Source organism: Condylura cristata, unplaced genomic scaffold (assembly GCF_000260355.1).
Source record: "Condylura cristata isolate star-nosed mole 26May11 unplaced genomic scaffold, ConCri1.0 scaffold00015, whole genome shotgun sequence".
Lineage (NCBI taxonomy): Eukaryota > Metazoa > Chordata > Mammalia > Eulipotyphla > Talpidae > Condylura > Condylura cristata.
In genome coordinates, this window is record NW_004567116.1 from 39,613,162 (window position 1) to 39,624,308 (window position 11,147).

An 11,147-nucleotide genomic window follows, 5' to 3' on the forward strand; every position below is an offset into this window, starting at 1 on the left:
CCTCACCCAGGAGCCACCTGGGGGTCATCAGATGTTTGGGCCCCTTCCCCAGGGCCCTAGGCCGATAAGCAGCAGAGAAGGAAGTAGAAAGGTTCTTGACAGCCTCCTGGGGAGGGACAAGGAAATCACCTGGCTCAAACTAGCTCTTGGCCTCCAGTCCAGGGCCACTGAGTTCAGCTCTTCCTGATCTCTGCTCTGCCATGAACTTGTGACACAGAAACAAAAACGCAGTCAGTACCTGTGACAAAAGACCTTTATTGTCTTTTTATTTATGGTTCTTTTGTTCATTTGTCCTGTTAGAGTTGAATAAACTGTAATAACTTATCTGACATAATAAGGAATGCCACAGGAAAAACAGATAAACAGATTCTAGGTGACCCAAGAATGAGGGTGTCACAAAGTAACCACTTAACAGAAGAGCCACAGACCTGGAGACCTGTCCCAGCCACCTGCCTCTCCCCAATCCCAGGATGCACCAGAGGCCATCCTTGGGCTGAACACTGCTCCCACTCAGAGGGAGAGGCAGAACAGTGGGTGAGGTGCCCCAGGAACCTGGGGGCTCCCACACACTCATTCCCCGGGGGGCTCTCTGTGGCCCCTGCCCCACCCCCACCTGATGAGGCCCCTCCCTGTCATTTACCTCTCCTGTGAGCTGCCGTAACCCCTGTGAGGTGGCACAGCCTGGCATTTGTCTCATCAGACACCTGGGGAAAGTGAGGTCAGTAGGGTTCCCCCAGGGAACACTCGACCGGACGTAGAATACCAGTTGGAACTTTCTCCCATGCCACACGGCATGCTGTGCCCTGAGCCTCAGCTGGTCATCTAGAATGCCCTGATGGTTTGGGAGGGGAGGTGCTAGGCAAGGTTCTGTGCCAAGGTCTGGTCGAGGTCTCTCCAAAGTGCCTACCCCTCAGTCAACCCTGTGAGGAGCCCCAGCAGAGGGACAAGTTGGCAGGGAGAGAATGTGGGGAACTGCATTGGGGGACCCTTTCTCTCTGGGCACCCACATGTTGCCCGCATACTTGGCTGCCACAAGGTGGGAATGGAATCCCATCAGAATCGCCCAAGCAACTTGCTGCCTAGGTGTCTGGAGGGGATGGGATTGGAGCCATAAAGTCCTCCTCCTTGTTTCTTTCATGAAATCTGGACGTGTGTCTGGCTGTACTTATGTAAAAAACCTCATTGCACATCACACTGCCCCTCTGTTATCCCTTGGGCATGGGCAGGGACGAGGGGTGTCATCCTGGAGTGCCTGTACATCCTGGGTGGGGCTGAGCCTCCTTGCTCCACGTTCCCCCACACTGCATGGGCCACTCAGGGTCAAGACTCATCCTCACTGAGCACCAGACTCCTGCCCAAATCAAACCCAGGCCAGAGTTTCAGGGTGTGTGGGCTACAAAACCATTGAGTGATAGTATGTGTGTGTGTGTGCACGCGCGCATGAATGAGCAAGTGCTTGGGCTTGGGTCTCTGACCCAAGTTCCAATACAAAGGTACTTTGTATTGCAATGCTGGAGCCATTCCAACATGAAAAGCAAGATTAGAACCTGTGCTTGCTGGTCTAAGATCAAACCTCAGAATAGTGGTTTGAAGACATTATTCAAGAGAAAGTTTGGAGGTAATACCCCAATAGTTGAGACAGATAAAAGCAGAGTCGTTCTGGTAGAAGTGGGAATAGGGGGGAAGGCTGGAGACAGCCTTTGCTTCACCCCTATCTCCCCACCTTACTGTCCCCTGACACAGTTCTGTGGAACCCTTGGGGTTCCACAGCACCTTGTTTGAAAACCAGTTTTAGCACATCTGCAGATCTGGGGTCCTGGGAACCTGTGCTTTGACTTCCCTTTCGGGGTGAAGATTTGGGAGAGAGTGATAAGGGGAGGATGCTTCCCCTTCAACTGGCCTCTCTTTGAGTTGCTGTGAAGCCACTGTGCAGTAATCATGCAGAGAGGGCAGAGGTGGGGCACCTGCCCCATAGGTAGGCTATTTCAGTCCTGGAGGGAGGGCAGTTATGGACCTCCTGGGGCCAGGATGGCAAAACACTGGCCCAATGCAGGCTTATGTATAGTGGGTGGAAGGGGGAGTCTGGTTTGGTCCTTGTTGACTTTAAAAAGAAAAACATCAGAACAGCTATAGGCCTAAGTCCATGAAATCCTATAAAAGTTCAAGAAGAGAGGGGCCTAGTGCCTTCCTCTGGGATGGGTGGAGAATGTCCACTCTCCAGTTGCTGGCAGGACAGAAGCTGCCTTTGTGGATTGCTGAAGCCATTGGGGGTGTGCCAGTGGGGCTCAGCTCCGAGGGTAAGAAAGAGGGCTGAGGCCTCCCTGCCCCGACCCCTTGTAAATGTTACCAGGAGGCAAAGGCAACAGCTTCTTCTCCTGGAGCGGCCCTTTGGCTCCGAAGGGAAGGGGCAAGCAATCGCTGTACCACCTCTCCTTCAGGCTCTCTGCTGCAGGAGGGGTGGCTTCAGAGCCCCTGGTCTGAGGGCTCGCCCTAGCCAGGGATCAGAGCCAAAGCTGCTTGGCCTGAGGGGTCCGAGAGATGGGAGTGTGGGGGCCAGTCCTAGTTGGGTGCAGAATGCCACCTCCACAGCCATGACACCACCCACGTCCTGTTCCCCATCTGTCCTGGGTGCTGGACATGCCCTGGGCATGGCATTCCTGAAGAACGTCTGCATTTCCCTCTCCGCCAGCCCTCCAAAGCCTAATTGGCTGCATCTCATTCTGGCTGGCATGTGATGAGGAGGGCAAGACCTCGAGACTGGTGGAAGAAGGGCTGAGCTCCAGCGAACATCCTGCGTGAACTTGGGCAGCTTCCCTGCACGTGCAGGACCACTGAGACCCAGCTCTGCCCCTGACTTTCATCTCACCTGGCCTCAGAGCCTCCAGGCATGAGGGAAGTCCTGACTGGTGTACCTGAGGGCCCAGCCCTGAGGTTGAGTGACTTGCTCAGGGGGAGCGGTGGGCTGCCTCTCACTGCGCCAGGTTGGAATCAGCTCGGCAGCAACCACCACCCCAGATGAACCAACACACCTGCCCGGGATTGAGGCTGAGGTGGCCCGTGAACTCCAGCAAAGCCCAGGCCTGATCTTCAAGGGAACTTTTCTCACTTGGACTGGAGAGCTGAGAGGATTTAGACGGTCCTCTGCCTGGCAGATGTTTTCTGTTCTTCCTTCCTGCCCAGACTGCTATCTGCATGCTGCATGCACAGCCCACTGGAAAGCCCCAGGATGGAGCTGCATGGTCAGCACGGGCCCCCAGTGTGTGTGGACTCAATACATGGGCTGGGGCCTGGCGCCAGTGGTGCGCCCCCATGCCAGGTTCACTCCAAGTCCCACCTGACTCCACATGGAGAGGCGCTCTGCGTGTTTGGGGGCTGCAGGTGGCATGGGGTCTGGAGCCAACCAGAGCTTGGGAAGATGCTCAGGCCTTCCTCTCAGGAAGAGCCTCAGGAAGCGCTTGGGTCTGAGAGGCCCAGTGTGTTGCAGCCACGCTGTGCAGAAGAGCACTCGGCCCAAAGGGGGGCTAGACTGCAGCCTCTGTGCCCCTTACCCCACTGCGATGTCATGTGGGCTGGATCCTCCCAGAAGGGGGCGCTGTTCGGATTCACATCAAGGCACAATGTGGAGAAGCAGATGGAGGCCTGAAAGCACAGCCCCATTCTACTCCTCCCTATAACTTTTTCCTGGCCACCAACTTCCCCAGACAGGGGCTGGGATGGACCAATTCTGTGTCTCCTGAGCTTGGCACCCAGCAGAAAAGTTGACAGTCAAGGATGGTCAACCCAAATTCCAATGAACTTGACTACTGCCCTTCTGGGGTCCTGTGTTCAAACAGTAAAAAGCCAGGTGGGACTGTGAAGCTTCCTGAAGCTGAAGAAATTCCAGTTCCACACTGGGATAAACCCAAAAGGGTGAGTGTGATGTTGAGGTGGAAACCAGCCACGCTGGAAACCAGCCTCACATTTCCAGTGTGCATGGGTTGGGGTAAGGGAAGAGGTTTTGGGGGGGAGGGACAATCACCCCAATTCCTAAAAGGTCTTGTATCCGCCCCAAAGTTTTCAGAGGAAGACACCAGAGAGCACACTTGCCAGGCATTGTTCCAGCACCTCCTCAACTCTGTAGCTGTCCAATGAGGAGTAAACTCCCCAGCAAGCTCTAGGTGCTTGACCGGATGCCCAGGACACCCGCAGCGAGGACCCCAGGGCTGGCCAGGAGAGCATGGGTGCCCTGAGTTGACCTTGGATTGTGGTGTTAGGGTAAGTCTTCATGAAATCCAGAAGGGGAAGAGTGGGGAGCAGTACCCCCAGGCACAGGAACCCAGTGCTTCACCATGGAAATGGCAGCACAGTCTACCCCAGGAGTTTGACTGAAATAACCTGTGTAATAACGTTTTGTTACCTACCTGTCCAGGCACAGATACAGGGGAGCAGGAATAGAGGAGTGGCTTCCCTGCCCTGCTAACCCATATATTTGCATGGGTACAAGGTAAACCCCAGGAGGTCTGTTTCTACGGGGGGAGGGGGGAGGGCTATGAAATACACCGGCCCTGTCACAGCCCTCCTTCCCCTCCAAGACAGTAAATCCAAGCTCTTTTTCTGTAATACCCAGATGCTAGGGTTGAGCAGCTCATGGTAGCTGTGCCATAACTTGACATCTGGTGACCCCGCCAGGGTCCCAAGACAGATGCTCCCCAGGCCTGGGTGGGGGACTAGGAGCACTCCAAGACTCTGCCTCCTTTGATGTCCGGCGAACCTTCTCTGGAGACACAGATCAAACCTTTGGCTTGACCCACTAGACCAGAAGCTCTAATGTTGTTCACAGACTCTTGGAGCCCAGAACTGGGAGGGTGTTTTGTGATCATCTGGTCAAGCAACTGGCTTTCTAAGTGAAGAACTGAGGCCCTGGGAGAGAAAGGATCAGGGTCACACAGTGAATCAGCATCAACACTTTGTGTCTCATCTGCAGTCCTGTCGCCCTGGAAACACCCTGAGTCCCAATCACATCAACAGCAGCCAATGGGCACTGGAAACTTATGCAGCTCTTCAAGTCCACCTGGAAATACAGGGTTTCCTTGCTACTCAGCTGCCCCTTTCTGCTCGAGTGAGGACATCTTGATGGACTCTGTCTTCTGGCAAGGACCCCCTTTGTGGGGTCTTCTGTGCTGTCTCTCAGCCTGCAGGGCCAGCCCAGGCAAGTCCTGGTGCTCATTCTATCCAGACTTGATATTCTCTCCCTCTCTTCTTCTCTCCACGTTTACACATAGGACACAACACATGAGTTAGTGGGTAGCTAGGATGTTACCACCTGATGAAACTGAAATAGCCTTGAGCTAGTTCACACCCAGCTTGCCTTAAACTGGAAACTACCGGTAAACTGTTACTTTTCTCCACTACGAGGCTTATGAACCTTCACCAGTATCACTATCAGACACAGAGAGAATGGGACAGCAGTGGGAGTAACAGGGGAGAGGTGTTTGTTCGGTGGTTCCAAACTGCAAAAAGGTAGACTCTGTCCAGCGCTGCCCCTCCCAGCCAGAAGGGGGCGCCTTTCAACGTGGTCCTCTTTTAGCTGCCAGAACCCTCAACCCCCAGGGAATGTGCACATCTTCTCAAGTGGCTGGATACTTCCTTCCCACCTCTCCAAGCCCTCGATCCCCATCCTCCCCTCTCTGCTGCCCAGAACTGAGGTGGCCTTTCTGGGGGTCAGCATGAGAGAGGGAGTAGGACAGAGGGGTGACTGCAGTGAGGGGGTGAAGGAGGTATGGGCGGCCCTGTCGGCATGGTAACGTGGGAGCCAATCCTGAGGCCAGAGGTTCATCACCATGACCTGGAAGACCATGAGGGCCCCCTGGTAGAAACTGGACAAAGGGGAGGGGAGCCAGAATAGGAAGGAGACGAATAAGCATCCTAGTGCGTGAGAGTGGACCAGGAGCTGCCCAGGAGGAGGGCTGGCCCCAGTCTATCTGTCATTGAGCTGTGGAGAGCCGGTACCATCCTCCTCCTCCTCTTTGTCATCCTTCACGCCTTTCAGTCTCTGGCGGGCAAAGTCCTCAAACACAATGTCATCATCACTGGTGGGAGAAACAAGGAAAACAGGGTGTTGGCAGACCAGGAGGCGCACGCTTCTTCAGGAGTCAGCAGGCCGGTCAGTCAGGTGGGGCTCAGAGGCTGGTTCTTGGGGCTACCCTTGGGCTGGAAGCCTGCCAGGCTGGTACATCTGGATGTGGCAGTGAGGATGGTCACATCTGGACTCCAACCAGATGTGAAAATACCAGAGGGGGGGGCATGAGTTTGACTTTCATGCCTAAGGGCTGGGAAGTGGCCCTGTTCTTGAGGAACATAAAATGAAGGGAGCACCGTGGGTGGCTCTGAGGTTGGGGTGGGGTGAGAGGAAAAGCTTGTTCTCACTGTGGGAGGGCGGTCAGCCACTAGGAGTTTCCCAGCAGTTTCTAAACCCCTCCAAGAAATCCACAGGGGTCCACGGGAGACAAGCCCTGTCCACCCAACCCAAAAATGACCCTCAGGAAGCTTCTGCACACCAAGGAGTGGGCCTAGTTACTGAAGAGGAAACCTCTAAGCCCTCTGTCTCTGTCTGCAGGGAAGTAAGTGTCAGTTAACATTCTACCCTGAGGGAGCTTACTTTGGAGGAGTTGGTGGAGACAGGGAAGGGAAGGGGGACGTGGGGGGAGGGGATGGGGAGCCTGGGGGATGGGGAGTGAGGTTTCAGGACTCAGGACTGCCATCTAGGAACAGTGAGTGCCACCCCTGCTACCATAAAACACGCCCACTTAGGCCCACTAATTTTGTCCCACAGAATTCAGCCAGCCATGTGGGGTTTCCTTATGGGGGGACTTGGGACCTCATTTCTAGAGATCTCCTGAGGGCACAAGGGAAGGCTGGATTTAGAACTGAAAGGGAAAGCTGCTTGGCCTTGGAAGTGGTTCCTGACGCAGGCCTGGTCCTCCCACTCTGGCCGCTGTCCCACGACAGATGGCCTTTGACCACAGGGAACTCCACACGGGTCTGCAGGAGTCAAAAAGATCCCCCACAACCTTCCCCCCCACACACACATACAGATCAATTCCACTGGTTGGGCCTGGGCTGGGCAGGTGAGCCCCAGCCCAGGACCACAGAACCAGCCCTGTGAGAGCCAAGCAGGACCTGTGGGTGGACGAACAGATGTGCAAGGATGAGGGAGGAAGACAGACCCCACCAAGGCAGGAGGAAGAGGAACAGGCACGGAGGGTCCTTCAAGTCACATGCAGGCAAGCGGGCTGCTGCAGAGGTGAGCAGAGGCAGGTCTCAGCAGATGGGGTTATACCAGCTGCTCCTCAAGGGTACCTCTATTCAAGTACCCCTGTCCCCCCAACCACCCTCTCCCCCAACCCAGACATCTGCAGGCAGGGTTTGGCTTACTTTGTGTCGAGTTCTATGAGATTGGTATCTACTGGAGTCTCGTTGTTCTCTGGAACTAAGCACAGGGTGAGCAGAGGCCCACTGGTTAGTGGGTGGCACAGGGCCCCACCGGAGGCAATCAAGCAAAACGGAGAGGGCAAAGGAAGAAGGGGTGGGAAGGGGGCTTGCTCCCTCTCTTAGAAATATTTCAAACCATCTTAAAGGCAGGGAGAAGGGTTCAGAGACATCCAGGGGACCCAGGCCACCCCAGGTGAACAGAAAGCCCTCTGGGCCCTGCTCCTTCAAGCACGTCTCTGACATGACTGAAAGTAGCACACTCTATTTTCACTAAGTCTCAGAAAACTAGCTTCACATTTTCACATGTCTGAACTTGGGGTATGTTTTACAACTAATGATGTTTCTGGCTAATAGTGAGAACATTTGTCTTTCTTTGTGGTACATATGATAATATCTCCTCTGACCAAAACAATCTTAGGCTTAATGAACAATCACCAATCTGGTATCAGGTGGAAAAATAATAAGGAGGTTGTGTCTAGGACCCACCTTATTCATGCACCCCCTTCCCTTGCGAGACAAGAGGTCTCCCTCCATTCCCAAATGCCCCCGCCCCTCCATGAAGAAGAGTGGCAGAGATGTCTCCTGGCTGTGGTGGTCGTGGGGGTCAGATGTAAATAGGAGTGTGAGCCTCGCAGATGACCCTGAGGAGTTGGGGGGAGGGATGCCCGTGGGCTGAAGACTAACCCAGAGGGAGTTGGGGTGAGGAGGAAACATGGTATCTGATGGAAAAGGAGATCAACTATTTGGAAACAGCCCCACAGCTTCTGCTCACCTTCTCGATGTGGGGGTTCCTCTTTGGGCTTGGGGTGCATTAGGGTGAAGGGCAGTTCCACAGCCACATCACTGAAACAGAGACCCACACCAGATGAGCCTCAAGCCCAAACTCAGGCTGTGAGGCTCAGGCCTATGGGGTTGAAGCCCCGGGAGGGTTTTGCAGGCAGAAGGGGAAGTCTGGCCTTGTGCCCAGTTCCACCACTCTGAGCCTTTGTCTTTCTAGCAGGGGCACAGGAGACCCTTCTCCAGACTCCAAAAGGAAAGGGAATCCCCCCTTTCCTGAAAGGGATCTCTGAACCCCAATGAGAGGGGAAGAGGAGGAAGGAGGGCCCAGGGCAGTGTACACCTTGGTCACTGTGGCTCCAGAGATGTCCTGGGACAAGGACCCTGCCCATCTTCCTAGCTGAAGTGCCCCCCACACACACACAGCACAACTTTACTCCATCCCATCTCCCCACTCTCCCTCTCCAGGCAACTCTGGTGAAAGTACTTGGGCCCCCCAACCCTCTGCCATCTGAACAATGACCTGAGAACATCATATCACCAAACTCAAGTGGGATGAGACCCAACCCAGGCTGTCTCTATTGTGCATAAAACCTTGAATCTAGGTAGGGGCAGAGGATGGGCATGAGAGGGAAGATCAAGGAAGGTGCCACCAGTCAGGGCTTCTGACTGGGCCATCCCTCCCCTGGCCCCTGACTGACTCAGGGTGGTTCTATGGTGCTGACTATGCCAAGGACTATTTCAGAGAAATTTGTGATTTCCACATCAGTCCCATTGCTATACTCGTTGACCAGATTGAAGGAATGAGGTACCAGGAGAAAAAGCCACACAGTTACTATGGGCCCCTCAAGCCCCGATGGGACAGACCAAGGATTCTGACACCCTTAGCTGCTGTGTGATGGCCACTGAGCTCTGCTCTTCACCTCACCGAGGAGCCTGCTCCTCTCAGCTTGGGGTAGCGTCACTCTAGGAGCTCAGCTAACTGTGGCACCTCCAGACACAGGCTTGTTAGGGGGAAAGGATGTCTTGACCAAATTCTACAAATACAGGTTTTGTGGACTCCACCCCCAATTCCAGTCACTGAAACTACAACTCCCAGCAACACCAAACGGAGGACTGCGAGGACCCAAGGGTGGAGCTAAGCAGCCATCCTGAGACTTTTGGGATATATGCACAGGAACCATGTTGAGCTGGGGCTCTCTCTCTCCCCTGGCCTCGTGGCTGGTGGCTGGTCACTTGGCTCTTGATCAGCTTTTAGTGAGTTATTGGAGCTCCAAGTCAGTGGAACTGGTAGGATGCATTAGCTAACCTGTATCTCTCTCTCTCTCTTTCTCTCCTTCTCTCTCTTTTTCCCTGAGTTGTTTCTTTTTCTTTCCTCTTGTAAATAAGCCCATTATTGACCTTTTTGTGTATCTTCAGTACAGTTGAATCTTAAGTGTGTGGGTGAGGACCCACAGACAGGCACCCAGTTCACATTGGGGTGCCCTGGAACAGGCTCACTTTACCAACCCTCCCACCAGGGCCCAGTGGGGTGGAGGACCGGCAGGGGCACAGGCTGTACAACTAGGTCTGTCTCAGCCAGCCCCCCCACACCCCGGCATTGGCAGTACCCTACATCTCCCAATCTCACTGAGCTCCCTGGAAAGTGGGGGCATTGGCTCCTGCCTCCACTTCTGGGAGATGATGTAGATGACTGTTACACTGTGAAGCCTATATCATCCAGAATCAGTACTTCCCTGTGGTAGACATGTGGTGGTTTCATAAAGCTGTGGAAACTATTTGGCTATATTTTTTCTTTTTTCTTCCAAAGGGCATTGCTTTTCCAATGTTCCCTTGGAAGTGGGAGTTCTCAAATGGACGTCAATAGAAGACTGAGTTTACCAGCCTTCAGTAAAGCTCTACATGATGTAGAGGGGCCCGAACATTCCCCAGGCCATGACCATTAAGGGCAGCAGCCATCTGAGTCCTCTCGGGATAACACGCTGCCTATGTTTGGGCTCGGGACATTTTTACTGAGTTATATTGAAATGGGGTGAACTGGATGAATGTCACCTCTTGGGATGGACTACAATTTTTTGGATGACCCATCTGGTGGCAGAAGGCGGCAGGGGACAGGATATGTTTTGGAGAATGTGCACCTTTGGAATATATATGGATTCAATTTGGCTACAAGGGACTCTTGTCAAGTGGACCTCAGGACTTCTTAGCAACACTCAGCTCACAGTTAATTCTCACTAGTGTAGAAGTCTGAACACCACACCGCCTGCATTTCTCCAAAACCTTTTTGAAATTCAGACAGATTGGGGCTCTTCTCCAGATCAATGTAGGCCTTACTGTCTACAAAGGCCCTGGCTCTTGGGTGGGATGGTAGACTAGGGCAAGGTTTTTAAAGGAGAAACTGCATCTGGCTAGGCCTTCTGGAGAGAGTTCTAGTCCCAGCACAAGTCTGAACCCAGCGATCAAAAACAACCACGAAGATTCCTTCCAACCCAGTGCCCTGTGGCCCCAGTTGGTCAGGCTAATGGTCTCTGGGCCCTCCAGGAAGGTGGGTGGGTCAAGTAGAAGGGGGGGACTTTACCTGGATGCAAGATCTCCCAGCAGGCTGGGTGGCGGGAGGGTGGTCAGGAGAGAGTTCAGAGAGGAAGAAAACAGAAAGCATGTTCATTCACCACCTCTGCTGTACATTGCGGGTAGAGAAGTCCCATGGAACATTCTCCCACCCCCCCCCACAGCTGCAACTGCTCACTCAGGGATACAAATATAGGCATGACCCTGGCCAGCAAAGAACTGAGAGCCAGGCCTGGCTCAGCCAACACCTCAATAGGCCTCACAGGGTCCAGGACTCTCTTTGTAAAAGTGACACATAAATAAGGTCCTGGGCCCTCCCTGGTGGTGCGATG

At 53.9% G+C, this 11,147-nt stretch overlaps 1 protein-coding gene across 1 annotated transcript in view; it reads right to left on the reverse strand.

The window, feature by feature from the left end:
- Positions 1-235: 235 nt before the first annotated feature.
- Positions 236-11,147, reverse strand: part of ARRB1 (arrestin, beta 1) — a 27,933-nt gene continuing 17,021 nt past the window's right edge. The window contains exons 13-16 of the mRNA XM_012725407.1: positions 10,826-10,849; positions 8,243-8,313; positions 7,414-7,468; positions 236-6,068 (exon numbers count right to left, since the gene is read on the reverse strand). Of these exons, the coding sequence (XP_012580861.1) occupies positions 5,957-6,068; positions 7,414-7,468; positions 8,243-8,313; positions 10,826-10,849 (262 nt within the window). The 3' untranslated portion in view covers positions 236-5,956. The remainder of the gene's footprint in view (positions 6,069-7,413; positions 7,469-8,242; positions 8,314-10,825; positions 10,850-11,147) is intronic.